We start from the raw sequence: 22,160 nt of genomic DNA on the forward strand, positions 1-22,160 counted from the left end.
TGCTCAGGCAACTTTGGAGCTCACGCAATGATAAGATATACCTCAGCCCGATATGTCGTCTATGCCACAGAGAGTTAGGGGGCTCGTCGTCCATAACGAAGAAGCAGACAAAACACATGTGCCACTTCCTCCGAATTCACAAAGATATCGATGCGTCGAAGCTATCATTGACATGGCGCTTTGCATTCTGGAGTCGCCACAGGGGAAACAGAGTCTCGTCGCCCTCGCCAATTAACTAGTCGTATTGCGCAACGCCAAGAAAAAGCCTCAGAAACATCTCTACACAGGCTCTCCCGAGGACATGCACACGGCTACCAATCTGTTCTTGCAGAAGATCAGATCGAGCTTTCCATTTGTGTTTCTGACTCTTTTTGACGGCGAAGGCGTAACGACCAAGGAAAAGGGAGAATGGGGCGATAACCTTCAGAGCTACGAGCCGCAAAGGGCAGTCTGGTTGGCATTGCACAGCCACATAATCGACAACATGCTGTTCGCGCGCCATCAATCGAAAGAGGTTGCGGGGCACAGCTATGCGTTGTTCAAGTTTCAGATGGTGATCACCGTCGCTCACGAAATATGTCACATGTTGACCAATTTCTTGACCGGTGCAGATCGGCCCCATACCCCACCTGGCCTGAAGGTGGCAGGCTACGGGAATAGGATGACTGGTGAATCTGGCCGGTGGTGGGAAGTACAGATGTTTGGGGGTCTCGTCGAATTTTATGAGAATCAGAGAGACTCTTTGGGGGCTCGGCAAGCTGGAGTACCCTACTTGATGACGAACGGCAACCCCAAGTCCCCAGCAAGGCAGCTATCCATCAACTATGTCCTCGACTTTGTTAATGGCAGTGCGTTATTGATTCCACCATCTTGGGTTCAAGCTGGCTTACGTTGCGGTAGATTATTCATACCCTGCTCGGGCATCCTCAAACGCGCCCTTGACGACAAGACAGGCTCTTCGTGGTTCAAGCAGAGAAGTTTCAGAATTACGCCCGAAGGGCATCTCCAAAGCTCCTCCTACATCATCTCCCCCGCGGGGTAACACACCTTCAGGCTCTGGGTCTGTTGGGAGTTCGAGTTCAGCCTGGCGAAGACTGCCATTTAGTTTCTCTCGCCGTTCGGCAGGGAGTTCCGGGTAGTTGTTCTTTGAATTGGCAGCTTGCGCTGTTCAGTTTATTCGCAGTCGACTTTGTCGTCTCTCGTCGTTATCGCTATCATTTTCGTCGTTGCGGTTGTCGGTGGAGACTGGCCCATAGGAGCTCGGGAAATAACACTCAAATAGGAGGCTGGGCTTTCGCAATGGCGCGTGTGTCCTACAACTCTTGCAGCATGGGCAAGGGGTGAGCAAGAGTCATTTTGGCCAATTCGGATTCGAGTTCGGTCATCATCAATATATCGTCGAAAGAAGGTTAAAAGACAAGTGGATCAGATCAATTGAGATGTTTGGAATGGAGTACGGGGCTATACTCAAACATGGAAAGTATTCATAGGCCTTGCTGCACATCGTGACTTCACCTTTGAACAACTGCACGTTTCATTGCAGGGAACGCCATGCCTTTTGCTGACTGATTCTGGGAATTCCACGGACAATGTGCTGCAAGGCACCGGCAAGTTTTCGAAAGACGCGTACGCGCGTTGGTAGGGTCAGATCCTTAGCATTTCATTTGCTCGACCTCTGATTGCTTCATTTTACGGCCGAATTGTGATGTCGGCCGATGTCCCCGCAAACTCACTTGAGTTGGAGTTGGCCTCGGCTAGGCCTGCGAGCAATTTTGTCATGATGGGCACCATCCGATAGGCTCTGTGGCCACACCTCAGAACATAAGCTTCGCCCGAAGGTCAAGGACGCCACACCCGAAAGTAGTAGTTCATTCGGGAGGAGAAAACTCACTGGCGCGAGCAGGCTTTTCATCACCCCTCTTTTGGTGCACATCAAAAGCTTGTTAAGAGCAGCAATCGACTCGAATTGCCAACTGTTCCCCCCAGGCTAGCAGCTGTCTCATGGAGCTCATGCTTGTTGTTATTCGAGAACGGCTGTAAAAATCTCCATCGATGATTGCTCGGCACAGCGTGATAATGGAGATGTTCGGTGCTATCAGTCGAGGCCAATTGGACAGGGAGCAAGGCACATAAGGTAGCTCAGAATTGTTCTGAACTTCCTTTTCGCAGGGTGACAACGGTCTAGCCGGGCGCTCAAGCGAAGTTCAACTTGCCTGAAATGACATCACCTGCTAGGCACACTGTCTCTGCTTTGGCATGAAGTGACTAAGCTGCGCTAGACTTCACTCGTTGATTCACGATGCTTGGCGGTTAACGGCACTTAGCGGCGATCATTTACCAGGGTCTCCTTAGGCCTCGCCCTGAATCTCAAGTTAGTGGTCTCAACCCCTCTCAGTGCCCCTAGCTCCCGTACTCTTCCGTCCACCAAAAGGGCCGCGATTTTAGGCAGGATCACGCCGTCGAGTGTCTAGCTCTGTAATGTGGCCACGAAAGATCCTTCGAGCATTTCGGTCCCGGAAGTTCACCGGTTTACGAAGGAATAAAGCCTAGACCGGGTTGTCTGCCTGTATGTTTCTTTCAGGGGTAATACGTATAAAGCCCAAGCAGAGATTCGACGAAGCAATCGCAGTTGTGTTTTCAGATCAACGAGTCACTCAAACCATCCCTACCAATCATTTATAAAGTTCGCACCAAAATGGCCTCGCTCGCTAAGTTCGTCACCGCCACTGCCGCCCTCTGCCTGGCGGCGGCCCCTCTCACCGCCGCAGCACCGAACGTGACTGCCGAGCTGATCCCCGGCGACTGCTCCGTATACCCGGAGTACGATGCCTCAACCGGCCAGGCGGGGCCGTGGTCGATGCAGGCGGCGGATACAGGCGAATACATTACCGGCCATGGACTGACAGCCATCTACTCCCGCGGCTCAACTGGCATCCGATGGGGATTCGTAAGTTCCATGCCGGAAGCCGCCACCCCCGATTGGGGAACCTTAGTACACTTGCTTACTCCAACAATGATCAGATGGCCGTGCTTGACAAAGCTGGCGTGGCGCAGAACCCCCTTCGATGTGTCAACGGAGAAGGCATTCAAGGCTACGTGCCTACAGGTGTCTCGGGTTACACATGGCAGAACCTCGTTGCAGCCGATATTCCGTACGACGCTCTCCTGATGTACGAGGTTAACGGCACCGAAATCCAGCCGTACTCGCATTACATCAACGGAACGAAGCAGAGCGGAATCTTCTTAGGCTCCGAAGGCTACACGACGTGGGGCTTCAAGAAGGATACTGACACAGAGCAAGGGACTTACTGGGAGGCAAGACTTCTGGGAGCTGACAGCGAGGACCCTTCCACTGGCAAACCGCTTTTTGATGGGGAGATTACTGGCTTCCTGAAAGTTTACGGCTCGTAATATGACAGTGCATGACGACCTCGGCGTCTGTCAACCGGTGGGAGATGACACCTAGGCGCCCGCAAAGTTATCCGACGTATTGCTGTCCCGACTGGGAGGGCGAACACACCAATAAATCATTTTCAGAGTCTTAGCAATCTGAAAACAGTAGTTTCCTCCTCATTCAGTCTGCTGCAATTCCAGTATTTGCAGGTTTCGTCCAATCATTGGCCGCTTTGACCGCCTCTGAAAAGTAGCATACCGTGAATAGAAGCGTTTGAAACATTACAGGTGGCTTCCCGCATGAGGAGATGGGAAGCCTTGGAAGCGGGACAAATAATCAAAGCGAGGCTCCGAGAAGGGTTTCCCAACGAAGCTTTAGCGACGGCTTCTTGCTTGACATCGCGTGAATTCACGATGGACAAGCAACTCTGCAACGTAGCGTCTTACCTGCCATGCTTGCTTTCTAGGGCGCACCGTCCAGTTCTTATTTCTAAACGACGTCGTGCTTTACAATCTGTTTGGCTACTTCTGACGATCAGACTCGCGAATACGAAACCGATAGGGTCGTACATCGTTTACCACGCGAGCTTCAATCGGTCACCCTTGGCTCGGACTTTAAGTCAAGCCCGTCCACCTCCCCAACCTGGCTCCCCGCGTTTTGCCTCCCCCCAGCAAACTTGTCCGCAGCGCTAATGCAACTTCTTCAGATCACTTTGTCATTCGTCCCGTTGATCGGCACAGGGGTGAAGAGCCACCCTCCCTCCGGTAGTTGAGGCGGTTCCACCCGGTTTCGCATGCCGCGGGCAAGTTTCGTAACCCACCGGCTATTCGCTCTACTCGTACTCGTTCGAGGCTCTCCTGTCGGTAATGTGGCAGACTAACAGTGCCTTTCGTCATGGTGGGGGACCTCCATGCGAACAAGGAGGTCGGGGGAGCTGGCGCGGTGTTTGCTGTCATGCTGGAGCCAACCAACTGGAGCGCGGATCTGGAGGGTGTGAAGCACTGCGAGACTATATTACATCCTTAGGTCCCAACTTCTTCTGAGTTTGTTCATCTGTTCAAGCACACCATCGCAGACGTACCGATCGCCCAGAATGTCGATGTCGATGCTTCCCAACATGAACGCCACCACTGTGCCAGTGGTGTACACCACCGTACTCGAAGAGTTGGCCAACCGCTGGCCGATCGCAGCGACCGCTGTGTTTGCCTGCGTCGTTGCTGTTTTGCTGCAGAGCGTTCTCAAGAGCGACCCGTGGGCGGACCTTCCCATGATCGGGACAGAATTCGGAGGAGCCGAGAGTCGAAGAAAGAAGTTCCTCAGCGGATCAGCGAAGGATATGTATCTTGACGGATACAAGAGGGTAGGTAACAGCATCGCAAGACAGGTTGCAATCATCACGAATAACACCGGATTCTTGTAGTTCAAAGAGAGAGCTTGGAGGATTACTACGACCAGGGGTAAGTCTTGGCGGTAGTTGGACTCTTTCGACGAGCGTTGACACAACTTCAGCATCGCCGAATATTGTCGTCGCTCCCAAGTTCATGAACGAGCTGAAGAGATTGCCCGACGATGTTCTCAGCTTTAACAAGGCCATTGAAGAGGTTGGTCTCCGGAAAGAAAGAGTAGACGGTTAGAGGTGGCCTAGCTAATACTCTGTTGCAGTTTATGCACGCCAAGTACACCAAGGTCGAGACCGACATTGATCTGCTGCCTCACACCGTTAAGAGCAGCTTGACCCCAGCACTTGGTAAATGGTCTACATGTTGCATGGCTGCAGCTATCGTTGACTAACAGTGACCTAGTACGACTAAACCCCATCATCGCAGACGAAGTTATCGAAGCCCTGCGTATCGAGCTCCCACATTCTGGAGAATGGACCGAGGTCAAGATCATGGACAAGCTCCTTCGTATTGTCGCAATGGCATCTGGACGCGTCTTCATTGGCCCCGAGCTTTGTCGCGAGGAGGAATACCTTGACGCCGCGATCAACTATACCGTTGACTTGATGAAGGCCATTCGTAAGATCTCTGATCTCCGGCCCTGGACACGCCGATTTGTGGCTCCAGGACTGCCAGAGGTGAAGAAGGTACACGAGCGCATCGATGCCGCAGACAAGTTCTTGCGACCTGTTGTGACTGCCAGACGCGAAGCAGCCAAGGATCCCGACTACCAGAAGCCCTACGACATGTTGCAGTGGATTATGGATGCGCAGACCAAGTTCGGCGAGAAGGACGACAAGGAGCTTGCTAGGTACCAGCTCGGCATCAGCTTCGCTGCTATCCACACTACAACGGTTACCTCTACCAACGCGTAAGCTGACCACGTTCTTCTAACATTGACCAACAACTGACGAGGACTCTAGGTTCTACACATTGGCAGCCATGCCTGAGTTGATCCCTATTTTGCGAGAGGACGTCCAGCAGGCATTGGCCGAGAGCAATGGTGTCTTCACCAGCCTTGCGATGCAAAACATGAAGAAGTTGGACAGCTTCTTGAAGGAGACCATGAGATTTTATGCGCTTGGTTCAAGTGAGTCAATGTTCTTCCCATTGAAAGAGATTAGGAGGCTGACAGTTCCTTCCTTAGCATCGTTCACACGTAAGGTTCTGAAGACCTTCACCCTGTCAAACGGGCAAGTCATCCCCAAAGGCTCCATCATCGAGATCCCCATGATCGGCATCAACAATGATGACGAGTACTTCCCCGACCACGACAAATTCGATGCCCTTCGCTTCTACAAGCTGCGCCAGGCAAAGACAGAGCAGGAGACGGGCACAAAGCAGGCGGAGGTTGTTGCCCTCAACCAGTTCGTCAGCGTCGGTGGCCCCACGAGCCTGACGTTCGGATTTGGTCGTCACGCATGCCCTGGTCGGTTCTTCGCCGTCAATGAGATTAAGATGATTATGGCGACGACCTTGGCGAATTATGATATCAAGATGGTTGAAGGTAGCACTGAGAGATACAAGAACCTGGATTTCGGGTCTGTGGTAAGTTACTCACTAAGGCTGCTCTCCTTCAGGGTTAGAACCGCAACGCTGACTTCTCAAATAGACTCAACCTGATCCCGACAAGAAGATTTTGATGCGCAAGCTGTGAAGAGAATATTGCGTGACGGGATGCACACTTGCAGTCGAGTAATGGGAGGATTATACACATTGTAATGGCATTGATGGCGAGACTGATCCAAGGCGAGGAGAGTTCCGGATGCCTAGACCGTCTCAGCTTTAGAGCGAACCCCGCAAAGACTGACTTTATCGAAAAATCGTTGGATTTGTAGCGAAAGCAATTATATCCACGTGATTGAAGAAGTGCGACGACATAAGGCGTTCGGGAGTTGGCGCTGCTCCCCCTCTTCCGATCGCACCCGCCTCTTGGTGTCGATGTCGATGGGCTTGAGCTGCTCGAAGCTCACGCGATGATTACGCTCTTGCAAACCTGGTATTCAAACCAAGAATGCCCCAAAGTCCAAGAAGAACGCTGGTACCGAATCTGAAAACTCCCTGGCCTGGAACACCTTCGCAGTAGCACACGTAACCATCGACAGCTCCCATCCCCACGAATAGGCTCATCATAGTATCAAGCGCCTCGAAATTTCCCCGGAGAAAGAAGGTCCACATAGCAACTCCCCACAGCGACATTCGCATGCCATAGATCTTCCAAGCCGACTGCGCCTCAATAGATGCCTGAATGTGCGCGGGAAGGCCGAACTCGCGAATGGCGCCAGACGGGTTCCAGAGAGGCATTGCACCCCCGATCGTGAAGGTGGTGGCAAGCAGCAGTGGCAGGGCGTGGACGGGATGGAAACGAGGCATGTTTGATCGATTGACAGCTATCGATGACCCGCGATAAAGGCGTCCGCAACAATGAGGGTAGCTGATATTCCTGTAGGCTGATGCAGTTGGTCTAGAGTTGATGTCTTTGAAGTGCAAGTAAGGTGGAAAGGAAGCGGGGGCACAGTGCAGGTCTCACTTCAGACCACCCAAAGTCCCTAATAAAGGATGTTCCAATGCTATGCCCAGTGACGGCCGAGCTTGGGTTACTCTAAACGGACAAGTGCTGACGTTGGAACCACTGGGCTCTGAACGGGGTTCGCGATAGCAGTGCCAAGATCGCCAGATAATGCAAATGCTTGCATACTAACTACCGCTGCCTGATAAAGTTGATGCGAACACGACTTATTTGATCAAGTGATTCGGACAACAAGCGGTGTTGGCGCGGGTCCGAAAGGGGAGCAACCGGGCGTAGTGGATCCAACCACGGACCGGGGCGTCCGGATGCACTGCCGACCGAAGGAAGATGCTACGTTAGATCTCAAGCAATCAGCACCCCAGATACATAACGCAGCTAGGGCATTTCTGCATGAGTTTCAAACTGCTTATGTATTGTTTCTACCACAAGACCTTGAACCATTACGACGAGGGCGACAAGTAGTGGATCTGCTCTTTAGCTGAGAGCCTGACCTGGACAGATTGAAGCACAACCAGGCATTCTTGTGTTCTCTTTTCAACCTCAAGCTTTCATTTATGTTATCATACAGTCTATTTTATACAAGCCGTCCATGTCATGCGCTGTTGCTTCGTGTGCTCAGATATTGCACGAGCACCCAGCCATATACCCATTTCCCATCCAGCCCGAATTACAAATGAAAATGCCCGTCGACAGAAAAATCACGACGCTCATCGCCCACCGGTCGGCTCATATGCCCATTCCCTCCAGTCTTCGGTCGACACCCGAAGCTGTACTGCCGAGTCTGCGGGAAGCTCACCCCGTTTTTGCTGAGTCTCTTCACCTCCGAAAGTCTCCCTGGGTACCGTGATACGGCTCGTAGGGGCTTGGTGGTCCTTGATGCTGTTGCTGTTGGTACTTGGGTTGCTGATATTGGCCGCTCTCCATCAAGTAACCCTCGGACAAAACTTCTGAGCTTGACACCTGCTTGAGGCTGGTGTCACGGTTGTTGATGACGCGACTGGGATGGAACCAATTGAAGAGCACTGATGTAAGACCCATGAGAAGCGCGTCAAAGATGTAGATGTACATTTCCTTTGACTGGAGCTCTCCCTCGCTTCCTTGGACATATTCTGCAACACGGAACAGCGATCGAACCATGATCATAAAGCTGGTTCCGTAGAGAACCCAAAGGAGGCCTTTCCAAGGGGTATCAAGAGAGTATGTCTTCGGGGTCGGGTTGCGAGAAAGGCGCATATGGAAGATGAGGGTGACGACCATGAAGAAGCCGAAGAAGAGGATCTGAATACAGAGACCGCCGACAATGATGTTCTCTCCCAATTTAACGGAATCTGTGTCTTTAGCCGTTGCAAGCATACCGCCACCTATTTGAAGAAGTTAGTTTCCTATCCAGAAACGATATGTAGGGGCCTTGAACTAACCTCCGCTTTGGGCGAAGAAAGATAAGAGATCACCGAGAACGAAAACCTTGGTCAGCCACTTCGGCCTGATCAAAGAGTAGTTTCCGGCATCCAAAAGGTTGATCAAACGACCCAAGATCATGTAAATCGATGCAGCGAACAGGGCTGGTCCTAGCAGGAGAAGAATGGACTGGATGATGTAGGGATTCTTGGTGTAGTCCGGTGCTTCTTGTGCAGACATAGCGCGACCGACATAACCAATGGCCTCAACTGGTCCGCATTAGCCAAGCTCCAACTCACTGGATATTTGACATGGCAACTTACAGAGACATCCTATCACGAAGGGGATGAAATACCATGTTCGGGCTCGCACCAGCTGCCAAATGTGCAAGAGCCCCGAAAGACCGAATACTCCAATGAAAATGACAGCTGCTACCATGGACGGCTCATAGTGGTAGAATACGAAGCCCTTCGACGCACCCTCCGTTGTTGTACTATTGTCGGCCATGGTGTCTGTCTCGGTGGGTAGGCCTGAGTCGTTGATATAGTATTTGCGCGGTGTGATTCTGTGAAAGACTGGACTCTGTGTAAAAGAAGGAGAGTAAATTGCCAACGATGGAAAAACGAGAGAAAGGAAAAATAATGTATTTGTCGATGTTGAAGCTGATGATCTATCCACAAGTCCTTTTCATCTAGAAACTCGGGCGATATAAGTAACTACCCTCCCCCATTTTGTCCGACCCCTTTGTTGCACTGCCCGTGTTGACATGCGCGTTGTTTGTGATGCAAAACAGCCATCGATACGGCCGCCCCTTGCATACGGCAGAATTATGGACAACACTTGCAGATTTTGAGATTATACGCGGAGACCCGGTAGGGCTGAGCCTCTTCCTCCGAGACTCCTCCTCCGGCGCCATCTTCGGAGCAAATCCGCACGGGGGCCATTGAATGCGCATCGGATACGCGTATAAAAAGACAGCCGATTAGGGACAAGGGTGTGCTGCTCGGGGACGCCTTACGCTACACCAAAAATGGCTTCAGGGGCGGCCTTTAGCGGTACAAAGCGAAAAGCCCGAGTTGAGGTAGGCGAATGACAAGGTGCTCCATCCGCGTATTCGTCACCGGAGCGAGCATCCCTGACTCCCGCGCGTTTCTCCGTGGCTTTAGAGGCCAATCATTGCCAAAGGGACCCCTAAAAATGGATCCAGTTGCTTAAAAATTAAGCATTGACGGGTTGCTGCGCATTGGATAGCGTACCGTAACAACACGCGCATCGGGGCTGTCAAACCTCATTGAGACGTAAAGGCAGCCGAATCCGCGGATGTTTGTGCGATCGCTGTAAAGAGCCATCGAAAAAAGTGCGATAACACGACGATAAGAATTTTACCATGGTCTGTTTCTCTCGGCGCGGCATCCATGACGCGGCTTTACCATCTAGGAATGCCGGAGATCTAGCCTTTCTGAGGGTCCTGCTCTCCGTCGGAGGTTCATCCCACGCCGAGTCAGAGGCGCGTCGGTAGGCATTAGAGTCAATTTGAGGCTGAGGCCCCATGGAGGGGAACCCGTTCTAGAATGATGTAACAAGGTGGGATGTTAAATATTAATTAAGATCTTCGAGTCGCCTTCTTCGCGGTAGTTCTCGGCCCTCCAGCAGCCGACTTTCGCCTTTTAGAATTAACCTTTTCACTTACTGTTGTGGATGTTCTTGTTCTACTCTTCGCCTCACCTCTGCTCGGTCGTGCGTTCTCTCCTTCCAGCACGAACGGCTGTACGACCAGAGACTTGCGACCAAAGGAATATTTCCGGACACCGACTAGCCGTCTACGGCTCGTTATTTTGCTACCCAGGTTTTCGAGAATCAAACCAGACTTGCCAGTATGTCGAAAAGAAATACCGTCCAGATGCTTGAGGACGACACTGTCCCTCAAGACTACCTTCCCTCCTACGAGACGGCGATGGCCGAGAGCATGAGGCAGCAGAGAAACAGCGTGAACTGTCAGTACCTATCTTCTACCAATACCCCGAGTCTGACAAACTAACGAAAAACAGCTGATGGCAGAATCGACGTGAACCTCGACTCCCGCCTCGCGACAACCCTCGCTTGCTTCGTCCCCGACTTCAAAGACCCCTCCATCGCCGCGGCAACAGCAGCCCAAGGCCCCCCTCCAGAATACGTCGAGGCAGCAGCGCGCTTCGCAGACAAGAAGAACTTCCCAGTCAAGCTCAATATCGTCATCCAGGTCGTCGGCAGTCGTGGAGACGTCCAGCCCTTCATCGCGCTTGGCAATGAGCTCCAGACCTACGGCCACCGCGTGCGCTTAGCGACCCACGATGTCTTCGATTCGTTTGTACGAAAGTCGAACCTCGAGTTCTACCCCATCGGCGGCGACCCCTCCGAGTTGATGGCCTACATGGTCAAGAATCCCGGCCTGATCCCCAGCTTGAAGAGCCTGAAGGGCGGCGACATCCAAAAGAAGCGCAAGATGGTCAAGGAAATGTTGGAAGGGTGCTGGAAGTCGTGTATCGAACCGGACACGCTCACGGGAAGGCCGTTTGTCGCGGACGCTATCATCGCGAACCCGCCCAGCTTTGCGCATGTCCATTGCGCGCAAGCATTGAGTGTGCCATTGCACTTGATGTTCACCATGCCATGGAGCAGCACGAGAGCTTTCCCCCATCCGCTGGCGAACCTGAGGTTTGGAGAGAAGGGCGTCGTTGACCAGAGCACGGCCAACTTTGTGTCCTACAGCATCGTCGAGTGGTTAACGTGGCAAGGGTAAGCAGTCAGGCCTTGAGACTTTGCACGACGCCTATTGACGCTGTTTCGCAGTCTGGGAGACGTAATCAACGAATGGCGGAAGACGATAGATCTCGAAGAAGTACCATTCTCCGAAGGCCCAGTTCTTGCGGAGGTACAGAAGATCCCCTTCACCTATTGCTGGTCTCCAGCTTTGGTGCCCAAGCCACAAGACTGGCCTGCTTACATTGGTACGTCTACGATTGTTGCGGACTGTCCATGAGCTAACAGAAGTCTCTAGACGTATGTGGTTTCTTCTTCCGCGAGCCGCCGCAGTACACACCGCCTCCCGACTTGGCTGAATTCCTTGCAAAGGGTCCGACTCCGATCTACATTGGCTTCGGAAGCATCGTGATCGACCACCCGGAGGAGATGACCAAGACATTGGTTGAGGCGGTACGTGCTACGGGCGTTCGTGCCATCATATCCAAGGGGTGGAGTAATCTCGGAGGCATCGAGGCCGACGACGTGTTTTTCCTGGGCGACTGCCCACACGAGTGGCTGTTTGCAAACGTAGCGGCAGTCTTTCACCACGGCGGTGCGGGAACAACGGCTTGTGGTCTTCTGAACGGTAGACCAACCACAATCGTACCGTTCTTTGGAGAGTAGGTTACCCATCCAACTCGGAGAATGTCGCTAACGGACTTTAGTCAACCCTTTTGGGGAGACATGGTTGCCATCGCAGGCGCCGGACCGAAGCCGATACCACACAAGCAGCTGAATGCTGAAAATCTGTCCGAAGCCATACGGTTTTGCCTAACGCCAGAAGCACTGGCAGCAGCGGGTGAGCTCGCGGCGAAGATGAGGACAGAAAACGGCGTAGCAACAGCGGTGAAGTCTTTCCACGCCAATTTGCCACTCGAGGATCTTCCTTGCGACATCTTCCCGGATCAGCCTGCGACGTGGGAATACAAAAGGGGCAAGAAACACGTAAAGCTGTCTAAAAAGGCGGCCGGCATTCTCCTCGACCACCTCAAGATTGGTCAGAAGAATATGTCACCGTAAGGCTCCCCGATATTTGACCTCAACCGACACAAGACTGACATTGGCGCTCGCATAGACACGACACGAGAAGCATCATCATCGAGAACCGGCGATGGGATCCAGTCACCGGTGCCAGCTCGGCGCTTCTTGGCGCTGCAACAGGAATGTTCAAAGGCGCAACGGACATCGTCGTCAAGCCTGTACAAACGTACCACGAACGGTCGAAGATGAAGTCAGCTGAGATGGAAGACGCCATTAGCAGCGGCAGCCAGACACCGACCCGATCCGCGTCCGCCAGTCTCGCACCTCCGTCATCTGAGGCACTTGAACGTCCTCGAAGCGCGGGCCCCGGCAGTAGCAGTGGTAGCACCGGTGCTAGCGGAAGCACCACCGGCGCCGTTTTGAAAGCCTCGGCTTCGGGTGTCGGTGGCTTCTTCAAGGCGTATGGCAAGTTCTACCTCGACGTGCCGCTTGCCGTGACAGATGGTCTGCGAAACGTTCCCAAGCTTTACGGAGAAAAGGTCGAGCAGCGGAAGCCGATCAACGACTGGAAGTCTGGTACCATCGAGGGAGGAAAGCACTTCGTTGTCGGTCTGAGTGAGGGGTTTGCCGACCTGTTTGTGCAGCCGTACAAGGGAGGACGTGATGGAGGCGCAGCTGGGGCGGCCTTGGGAGTCGGCAAGGGTGTTCTGAATATGGCCACCAAGACAGCATCAGGTATGTGTCAACTGGCAGCCAAATGTTTCGCAAGTGAGACTAACATTGTGATACAGCAACATTGGGAATCGTGGCATATCCTGGACAGGGCATCTACAAGAGCATTCGAACTGCCGTTCACTCAAAGACGCGCCGCAATATTGCTGCAGCCCGCCAAGCAGAAGGCGAGTATTTGGCTAGCAACAGCAACTTCGAGGTCCAGGCGGTGCTGCACAGATTTGATACGCTGTGCCGCATTAGCGAAGAGAAGAAAGAGAAGAAAGGACGCAAGAGTGACGAGCCGGAGCTGATGGAGAGACAGACATACTAGATACCCATAGAAGCATAGACGTGATTTTAAGAAAGTAGGAATGAACTGATTCATGCCACTAATTTCACATCGACAAGATTTCGGATGGATCTTTCAACGTTTAAAAGTATCATACTTGGCACGATATGGCCAACGCAATCTAACATGAGGCTTAAACGTGGTACCAGATAGAGCGAGGCGACTGATCCTCTAGAGAGTAACTGACCTCTATGTGCGTTTAAGCCTTATTCTAAGATAAACGAATATGAAAAAGACGAAATCTTCGACGTAAAGGGTCATACGAGAATAGGTAGGGAAACGAGGTGGTGGACAAGACGGGGGACAGGGCTTGTCGTGAACGTACTGAGGATGGCTTTCGAGCCGCAAGGTTAATCATCAGCGCCGATGGTTTAGTGGTAAAATTCTCCGTTGCCACCAAGCAACGTCGGGGAGCCGGGGGTTCGATTCCCCCTCGGCGCAATCTTTTGCCCTCACTGAGTAATTCTTTTTGCATGTCGCACTTTGAAGCATGGGAGAAACAATGTCGCCCAATTGGGCGCGCACGCGGTTGAGGTTCGCTAATTACACATACAACACCTTGAAGACCCAGCCAAACTGGTCCGCGTCAATGAGCGCTTCATCAACCTTCACCTTCAACACCTTCTCATCGCCAGCACCCGAAGTCTCCCACTCCAGTTTGCCGCCGCCCTCGACGCCAAGCAGACTAACAATATCGCCCTCGACAATGGGGATCGGCGCGCTGATGGAGACCCACCCGTCGACGCCCACGGGCTTCTCCAAGAAAATGGTGTAAAACGCGTCCTCCGTCTGCGTGAACCTCACGTCCGGACCTCCGACAATCTCGCTCTGCACGAACCAGTACGTCGTGTTGAAAATCGCCTCCTCGTGCGCCTTGATCCACTTCCCCGCCTCACGCAGGTTGTCCATCTCAGCCTGCACAATGGTGCCGTCCGCCCTGGGCCCGATGTCGAGCAGGAAGTTGCCGTTCTTCGACACCATGTCGACGAGCGAGTACACGATCGTGGTCGCGTTCATGTACTCCTCGGGCTTCGTCGCGCGGTTGTATCCGTACGAGTAAGGGTCCATGCCCCGGTTTGACTCCCACTTGCGTCGCTGCGCGGACGCGAAAGTCTGGTACTCGGGCGTGTCGAAGTCCGCCGCCTCGGCGATGCCGCACCGCGAGTTGATGGCGACCTGACGGCCTTCCGCGCGCGCCTTGTTCCACCACTCCGCCGCGAAGCCTGCTGTGCCGTTGGCCGCGCCGCAGTCGCACCACATGATGTCGGTGCCGTAGTCGTACGCGAGCGTCTCCATCTGAGGGACCATGAGGTCGGCGATAAAGTCTCCGACAGGTACGTGTCCGGTGTACGGCTCCTTCTCACCAGTGTAAGGGTTCGACGCGAGGACACCGGGCCAGGAGACTGCCGAAGGAGTCGGGAACTGCACGAAGCCATACGGGCCAAAGTCCGGGTTGAACCACTCCGGGAGCGAGAAGTATGTGCCTCGCTTCAGGGAAGGCTGGTACGTCTCTGCGGCATCGAAAAGCTCCTTCAAGAGGTCACGCTTCGGGCCGTAGTGAATGGAGGAGCGGTTGGAGGTCTCGCCTGCGTCGAAGATGGCGAAGCCGTCGTGGTGCTTGGTCGTGATAACGAAGTACTTGGCTCCCGCGTCGGCAAAGAGGTCGACCCATTCCTTTGCATCGAAGTTGGACGCGTTGAACTCGGGGAACGTGTTGTCGTAGGCCCAATCAGGGCCGTACGTGTCGAGACGGTATCCATAGAAGTTGGACCGGTCGCCTTCGGGATGGTGCGTCGAGTACCACCAGAACCACTCGGCATAGCTCTCGTACGGTGTCGAGTTGCCCCAGCCGGTGACCGAGTACGGGCCCCAGTGGATGAAGATACCATACTTGGCCTCGTCGAACCAATCTGGACTCTCGTGTTTGGACAGGCTCTCGAGGTCAGAGGTCCACTCAGTCAAGCCGATCTCGACACCCTCAACCGAGGTGGTCTTCTTTGACGTGCCATCGCTGATCTCGACAGCGGCTGTGGTCGGCCCGCTGGAAGAGCCCTCCACACCGACGACGACCACCTTCTGGTCGCCAGGGCAGAGACGCTTGAGATGTCCAGCGCTCACGGTGGTGAATCCGTCGCCAGAGACAGTGACGTTCAGGCCAGCGCCAGCTACGCACTTCCATCCGGCATTGTTCACGGTGACCTCGACCACCTGTGTCCCGTTTCCGGTCCACTTCTGCGTCGGTCGCACCGATTGTACGCTTACATCGGAGGACTGCCACAGCGAGATGGCAAAGACGTGCAGTCTTCCCTCGGTCGCGTTATTCTTTGTCGGCAGCGTGATGGAGCTCAGCGTTTTCCCAGCTGGTAGCGCCGTGGTCCGCTCGAAGATGTGTGACGAGTTGAAGTCGGAGCCATTGGAGGTGAAGCGACTTGGGAAGATGATCTCGCCGCGGTTGATGGTTAGGAAGCTAAACCAGTTGAGCGTACGGAGTTCAAACTCGGACGTGGTGTTGTCGGAGTAGGTGAACGACACGTTCCCGCTGACGGTGGCGCCCTCAACATCTCCCGCGACGAGGAAAGAGGCGGAGAAGTAGGAAGCCGTCGGGACAGTGATCTTCTGGCCGGCGCAGATGAGGTTGTCCGGGTCGGTTGACCCGGTGTATCCGGGGAAGCTGTACTCGACGCCCGTATCGGTGGAGGTGAAGTCGGGCCCGACGGAGGGCTCAGGGAAGGATTGGTTTAAGGCATCAAAGGACGCTTCGCCAGGCTTGGTGCCGAAGGCTTTGTTGTTGAACAATGTCGAGAGGTCGAGTGGGACTGATTTCTTTTCACTGTCAACAAGGCGCGCTACGAAAAATGGGCGATCGCTACTTACTCCTTCACAAGACGATGAATTGGTCGCCCCGATCGCGAATCCGGCCAACGCCAGCAGCGGGGAAACAATGAAGCCACCAAAACTGTTCATTTTGGAGTATCGCGACGTCCTCCAGCAGCTTCAATTGCTCTACGGAAGCAGCGCAACACCGCGCGCCTCATTGCCGAGGAAGCTCGCCATTCTTAATGACCGGCCCCAGCCTCTCGCAGAGCTCCAGCGGGGAAATCTGGTGATCAATCCCTCATCAGGTGCATCACCCCTCAGTTCATCCAACACATCGCTAATGTCGACTTCGAATGGAACGGTAACATTCCCCAACACGATGTCCACTATTCATGTCACCATCAACAGCCGGCGCATTTGGGTTTGCTAGGCAGTGAGGGGCACCACTGATAAGACTGGTCAGAGTTGGAGATAGCCCAGCTGGCCGGGACGTCATCGCGACAGGGGTCAGCAGCTTTTCGTATCACACAATTGAACACTCCTGCAAGGTACGTTATCGCTCTAGTGGAAGAATGCCGGTCGCCGAAGCCGGCGTGTCTTCTTCACCTTTCAGCAGTTCTCTCTTTCATTTCCACCTCAATTGCTATCGTGAGGCGGGCGGACATCATCGACCGATCTCACGACGCCACCATCGCCAGCGAAATGCAGGGCTGTCTGCAGAGTTTTCGAAACAGCTGCGGCCTCTTCTCAAGAACGAACTTTACTGTGAGACTCATTGCGTGCTCGAGCTTGGCAGAAACACTGCACCAAGGCACAGACTGCTCACATCAACAAGACGTGCATTGGGCTTAGACTTTTCCCCCTCTCGTGCTTTGATTCTGTCATTCGCAAAAGCCTTTGCAACCTGTCATTCTTGCCATGTTGGAGTCAAATAGCCCACAGGCATCACGAGGGCGTCGTTCTCTTCGAGGGATCGAAAGTTCGATTGGCTACCGAGTTGGTGCGGCCAAAGCCAGTAATTGACTGATATTTCAACATTGGCATCCAATCTCCTGAGAATCGCGGAATGGAAATCGCACCACATCTCATTGATCGAATGCCTTCCGCGGCTCCCACTTGAAAACACTCCTCTCAATTACCTAATTGGGTAAACCATGAAGTCCGGCAGACTTTCTCCTGATTCTTCACGCACACCTGCTTTATCCGGAAACGTCATGGAGATAAGAACCGTGCCAGCTGTCAGGAGGCCAGCGTCTGGCCTGGCCATGGCGATAGTTTGCGCTGTTTCGGTCTCGCTCCTGCAGGGGCTGCAAGTGCGGCTCTCTGACTCTGCGCCGATCGCTGGTGCGAAAAAAAGCCCAGACTACGAGCCACCGGATGGGACCGACCGTAGTACAGACGATGATTTGGAAGGGCGACTACTGTCTCGACTAGTGGCAAAGGCGGCCCGAGACTCGACTCGATCTCTCTTTACGGGTGTTTGGCGATATTGACCCTGCAGACGTCACAATTGTCATGTCGGCTTGTCAGCCGAGGATCCACGCGATGGAATTGACTTGCCGACGCGCTTGTGGAAAGACCCTTATTGTTTCTTCGGAAGATGCCTAGTGGCAGGTTGAAGATGTCTAATACCACGGAATGAAGAGCCGTCGCTGGAAACCGAGAGACGTGTTTTCAATGGCTGTGAATATTTTCCGCGGGTTAATTCAAGTCGGAGTCGACGTGTTGGGGCCAGGATATCACCTTACATGTGGATGTCAGAATTGAAGATTCACAGAAGAACAATCATACGATAATATCACTTCCAGGATCACTCAGAGGCAGGAAAAATGATGGTGTTCACCAAGAACGCTTTCTATTGAGTATTTTTGAATCCCCTCAAGGCCGTCTTAGCTTGCCCTGCAGGCGCCCGACCGAGGGTACTATGATGAAAAGAATACACATCGAATATTATTCGCCATGCTACCCAAAAGTTTACCCCTTAGAAATGCACACCACCGAGGCGTCGTCTCACCGGGAACGACCGTCTCCTCTTCGTCATCTCCTTCTGCTGTTCCGCCGACTTCTGCTGCGCGACGAAGTTGGTCATCATCTCCCACGTCGCCATGGTACCGCCGTTCTTCTTGTTCTCCGCCATCGCCATCAGGTCCGCCATCTTCATCTCGAAACCCATGGCGCCGGTGGGGGGAACTTGAGGAGCTTCTTGTCTGCGAGCGGGACGGCCGGGCTGAGGGGGAGGCGAGCCGGTAATGGCACCGCCGCCGGGGCCGGGCTGGTTGCCGGTAATGGCGCCGCCGGTGGGAGGGCCATTTGGGTTGGGCTGCGCGGCGGGAGGAGCGGCAGGGGCGGGAGCAGCGGCAGGGGGCTGGGCAGCCGGAACAGCAGGAGCAGGGGCGGGCACAGCGGGGGCAGGAGGCGTCGCAGGTCTAGGTTCTTGCTGGGGAGCAGGCTGTTGAGGGGCAGGCGCAGGCTGCTGGGGACGAGGCTCGGCCGCAGGCGCCGCCGGTTGAGGCTGCTGTTGCGGCTCCGCGGCAGGCTGCTGGGGTTGAGCCGGGGTGGCCGGGCGAGGAGTCTGCGGCTGGGATGTCTGCGGTTGACCGAGGCCGCCCTGCTGGGGTTGACCACCGAGACCACCCTGCTGAGGTTGACCGGTGATGCCACCTCCCTGCTGAGGAGCCGGCTGAGGCTGGGTTCCAACAGGAGTTCCACCGACCATCATGGTGAGGATGAACTCACCGTCGATCTGGCCGACGGGGACGGCGATGCGAGCGTTCTCTCGGTCGAGGAGGACCTGAGCGTTGATGGGGCTAAAGGTCTGAGCGAGCAGAAGCTGGGTCGCAGCGGGGATGGCCGGGCCAGGAGCGTTAGGGTTTCCGTTGTTACCCTGAGGCGGGTTGTTTCCATTGCCCTGGGGAGGCTGGTTCGTGTTTCCTCCGTTGTTACCTCCCTGGTTACCTTGGTTGGGGTTTCCAGCCGCAGGAGAAGCACCAATAGCGGTGCCAGCGCCGTTGGGACTGGCGCCATTCTGCGGCTGTCCGTTAGGCTCATTGGAAGCAGTGCCGTTGTTGGCTTCATTGTTCTGACGCTTCTGGCGAGGAGCTTGAAGTCCACCGGTAGCGCCGCCAGGGTTCTGGAGAACGGGACGCTGGGCAATGCCAAGCGTGATGGATGACTGGGGCGAAGCGCCCGCGCGCATGGCCATAGCCATGAGTCGGTCAACATTGACTGTTTCAGGTCCCGGTAAGTCGGAATTCCATGAAGAGAAATAAGCTTTTTGGCTCATTCGGGATAGACTTACGCGGCATCTGGACGACGGCGGTCATCTGGTTGAGGCTAGGAACGACACCAGCCAAGTTGCTGGTGACGAGGTAGCGGTAGTTGTCTGTGGTATTCGCGTTAGCTTCCGCGACTTAACGTGTGAGGTGGTCCAGATGGCTTACTGATGGACATGATGCCGTTAGTGACCATGTCGGTGCTGATACCGTTGACGACATCGGTCTTGATGCTCATCGGCTGGCTCGCCCGGATGGACATGCGGAACCCGTCGGTGAACTCTGCTTCTTGGATGCCAGATCCAGCGATAGTGACGGGCTGGCCGAACGGGGTGAGGGACGTGCCGAGCTCGGAAGTCTGACGGCCAACAGCGACGTACTCGCCGTCGATCGTGTTCATCTTGACCATGCGGACGGTCGCATCGGTGATGTTGACACTCTTGATGCTCTCCTGAATGATCCAAGCCTGACGGTCTCGAGAAAGCATCGCGACGTAAGTGTTGTCGGCGGTCACACCAGCTTGTTGCAGCATGTTCTGGTCAATGGGCAGCTCGATCTGAGCGCCCACCAGGTCGGTGGCTCCATTCGTTTGAATGGTGAAGGAGTTGCGCGAGAGCTGAACGAACGGCTGTCCCGTCGAGCCGACGACATGGCTTGCCGGGAGCGGGTTGGGGTTCTGGTTGACGATGACTTGACGTTGCGTCTGGGAGAATGTCTCAATCTTGGAGTTGTCGGGGAACACAAGTCTGTTCAACCGCATCTAGTGATGCCATGTTAGTCTTACCCCATGATGAGGCGGGGCCATCATCATCAATCATCGTCGACACCATGACCCAACCCACGACTGACTTGATGGTGCACACCCAAAGGTTAATAACTTACATCCCCATTGAGGTTAATGACTTGATTGAATTGCGCCTGTTGATCTTGAGCAACGACCGGACAGCTAAGCCTCAAGCCAACAAGCAGAAAAGAAAGTGAAAACTTCATGAGCGTCATTATGATTAGCGAGGGTCAACCACCGGGGCTGTTAACAAAACAAAAAGGGAAAAAAAGAAAAAGAGGAGGATGACAAGGGAAGGGAAGGAGAGACACCGTTACTAAACCCACGGGTCCTAGGGGGAAGATGTTTGTATAGCGGAACGACCAACTCAAGGGATCATCAGCATTCAGACGAGGGCCAAGTAAGCTTAATGCCTTCGGGAAGGGATGCGGCTACCGACTTGGATATATGGCAAGGAAGACAAGACATTACGGTGACATGCCACATGGCGGCTCAGCCGGCAGAGTCTCATAGACAGTCGGGCGGTCGGACGCCCAGAGGAGCGCCCAGCCGAAGAGGAGTCGCATCCGCCAATCGCATGCCTTGGCTGGAGGGAATCGAGCCAGTGCCACTGCGGCAGACGCCGCTCCCAGCCTCTTCCGGCCGCACAATCGTTGATGGTGATGTCTATGCCTCCTGGCCGAGAAGAAGGTGTATGGGGGCATCCATCGGGCTTAATCATCGGACCATGGCACTTCCGACGGTGCGATGGGGCGGGCCTGACTGATCCTGCTGCCGAGGAGGAAGGACAAGAGACGTCAAGACAAGAGGCGCCCTTGTTCACAGGCTGAAAGAAAGGACGCAGGCGAATGAGGCAGATGGAGAGGCGAAGTGCAGTCACAAGAAAGATCGAGACCAGGGTCCCTCGGTTTCGTACCCAAGCGCGACGGTGTGAGGTGAGTTTCGTCGTTTCGAGCCCGGTCGCGTGGGGTTTCATCAGATGAGGCCGGGCGGGATGAGGAGGCAAACGTGACTATGCAATGGGCCTTACATACGCAGCTGGCTGTGGTCTCTCTCTCTTTCCCACACTCGTTCATGTAAAAGGCCACCGTCCTACGCATCCATATGCAGTCCTCAGTACGACGCAATAGTTGAGGGGGCGATCATCATAATAAACGACGGATCCTTGGCTCCCGGTCCGCCGTTTTGATCTTCTTTGCCAAGTCAAAGTGGAGAGGATTTTCGTTTCGTCGCGGCTGATGTGCGACCTGGAAGAAATGCTTGGCAAATGCTTGTCCACGGGCGGCTCTGCGTCTGCGTCTTGCAGCTCTCTCTGCGTTTACCTCAAGTCATAGAATGACCTGCTATAGCCCCCCTCTCCCCTCCCGCCCAACGCCTGTTGGCCTTCATCGTCACCTTACCCTTCACCCACCTTGCGACTCTTTGGAAACTGGCCCTTGCTTTTCTTTTTCCTTGGGATTTCTTGGGACTTGTTTGTGTCGTCATCAGAAACTTCATAGCATGAGTAAAAATGTGTTTTGCCTTGTTCGGTTTCGCTGGGCAACAGTCTAGTCCGTTACAGGCCGACGGGCTGTCTGTGCAACATTTTGCGTTGTAACACCTGGTGGTGATCTGTCCTCGAGGGTGTCGTTCATCAGCAAGGTTGGGAGAATTTGGCATCAGGTAGCCCTCTTGCCTCTTTTCTGCTGCCTCGTATTCCGT

At 54.2% G+C, this 22,160-nt stretch overlaps 7 protein-coding genes across 7 annotated transcripts; 4 read left to right on the forward strand and 3 right to left on the reverse strand.

Annotated features, from left to right (window-relative positions):
- Positions 1 to 775: 775 nt before the first annotated feature.
- CGCA056_v011371 (uncharacterized protein) lies at positions 776 to 1,139 on the forward strand (the record flags this gene model as incomplete). Its single annotated transcript, XM_037326617.1, has 2 exons — positions 776 to 848; positions 901 to 1,139. 2 exons carry the CDS (start codon positions 776 to 778, stop codon positions 1,137 to 1,139), a joined length of 312 nt encoding a protein of 103 aa, XP_037175783.1.
- A 1,556-nt stretch (positions 1,140 to 2,695) lies between these two features.
- Positions 2,696 to 3,411, forward strand: CGCA056_v011372 (uncharacterized protein; the record flags this gene model as incomplete). The annotated part of the gene is made up of 2 exons (XM_037326618.1): positions 2,696 to 2,947; positions 3,022 to 3,411. 2 exons carry the CDS (start codon positions 2,696 to 2,698, stop codon positions 3,409 to 3,411), a joined length of 642 nt encoding a protein of 213 aa, XP_037175782.1.
- Positions 3,412 to 4,487: 1,076 nt separating this feature from the next.
- ATR2-1 (Cytochrome P450 monooxygenase ATR2) lies at positions 4,488 to 6,490 on the forward strand (the record flags this gene model as incomplete). The annotated part of the gene is made up of 8 exons (XM_037326619.1): positions 4,488 to 4,754; positions 4,815 to 4,851; positions 4,904 to 4,995; positions 5,057 to 5,141; positions 5,197 to 5,704; positions 5,757 to 5,923; positions 5,981 to 6,381; positions 6,446 to 6,490. 8 exons carry the CDS (start codon positions 4,488 to 4,490, stop codon positions 6,488 to 6,490), a joined length of 1,602 nt encoding a protein of 533 aa, XP_037175781.1.
- A 1,689-nt stretch (positions 6,491 to 8,179) lies between these two features.
- Positions 8,180 to 9,268, reverse strand: RTA1-1 (Protein RTA1; the record flags this gene model as incomplete). Its single annotated transcript, XM_037326620.1, has 3 exons — positions 8,180 to 8,724; positions 8,782 to 9,030; positions 9,085 to 9,268. The coding sequence occupies 3 exons, from the start codon at positions 9,266 to 9,268 to the stop codon at positions 8,180 to 8,182; spliced, it is 978 nt and encodes a 325-aa protein (XP_037175785.1).
- A 1,369-nt stretch (positions 9,269 to 10,637) lies between these two features.
- Positions 10,638 to 13,568, forward strand: UGT80B1-0 (Sterol 3-beta-glucosyltransferase UGT80B1; the record flags this gene model as incomplete). The annotated part of the gene is made up of 7 exons (XM_037326621.1): positions 10,638 to 10,755; positions 10,810 to 11,536; positions 11,591 to 11,748; positions 11,799 to 12,162; positions 12,208 to 12,558; positions 12,618 to 13,258; positions 13,315 to 13,568. 7 exons carry the CDS (start codon positions 10,638 to 10,640, stop codon positions 13,566 to 13,568), a joined length of 2,613 nt encoding a protein of 870 aa, XP_037175784.1.
- A 561-nt stretch (positions 13,569 to 14,129) lies between these two features.
- FUCA2 (Plasma alpha-L-fucosidase) lies at positions 14,130 to 16,550 on the reverse strand (the record flags this gene model as incomplete). The annotated part of the gene is made up of 2 exons (XM_037326622.1): positions 14,130 to 16,409; positions 16,461 to 16,550. 2 exons carry the CDS (start codon positions 16,548 to 16,550, stop codon positions 14,130 to 14,132), a joined length of 2,370 nt encoding a protein of 789 aa, XP_037175887.1.
- A 1,834-nt stretch (positions 16,551 to 18,384) lies between these two features.
- On the reverse strand, positions 18,385 to 20,674 carry Pclo-1 (Protein piccolo; the record flags this gene model as incomplete). The annotated part of the gene is made up of 4 exons (XM_037326623.1): positions 18,385 to 19,628; positions 19,702 to 19,785; positions 19,844 to 20,435; positions 20,558 to 20,674. 4 exons carry the CDS (start codon positions 20,672 to 20,674, stop codon positions 18,385 to 18,387), a joined length of 2,037 nt encoding a protein of 678 aa, XP_037175718.1.
- Between the last annotated feature and the right edge of the window lie 1,486 nt (positions 20,675 to 22,160).

Source organism: Colletotrichum aenigma (genome assembly GCF_013390185.1).
Source record: "Colletotrichum aenigma strain Cg56 chromosome Unknown KSG_Cg56_contig07, whole genome shotgun sequence".
NCBI lineage: Eukaryota > Fungi > Ascomycota > Sordariomycetes > Glomerellales > Glomerellaceae > Colletotrichum > Colletotrichum aenigma.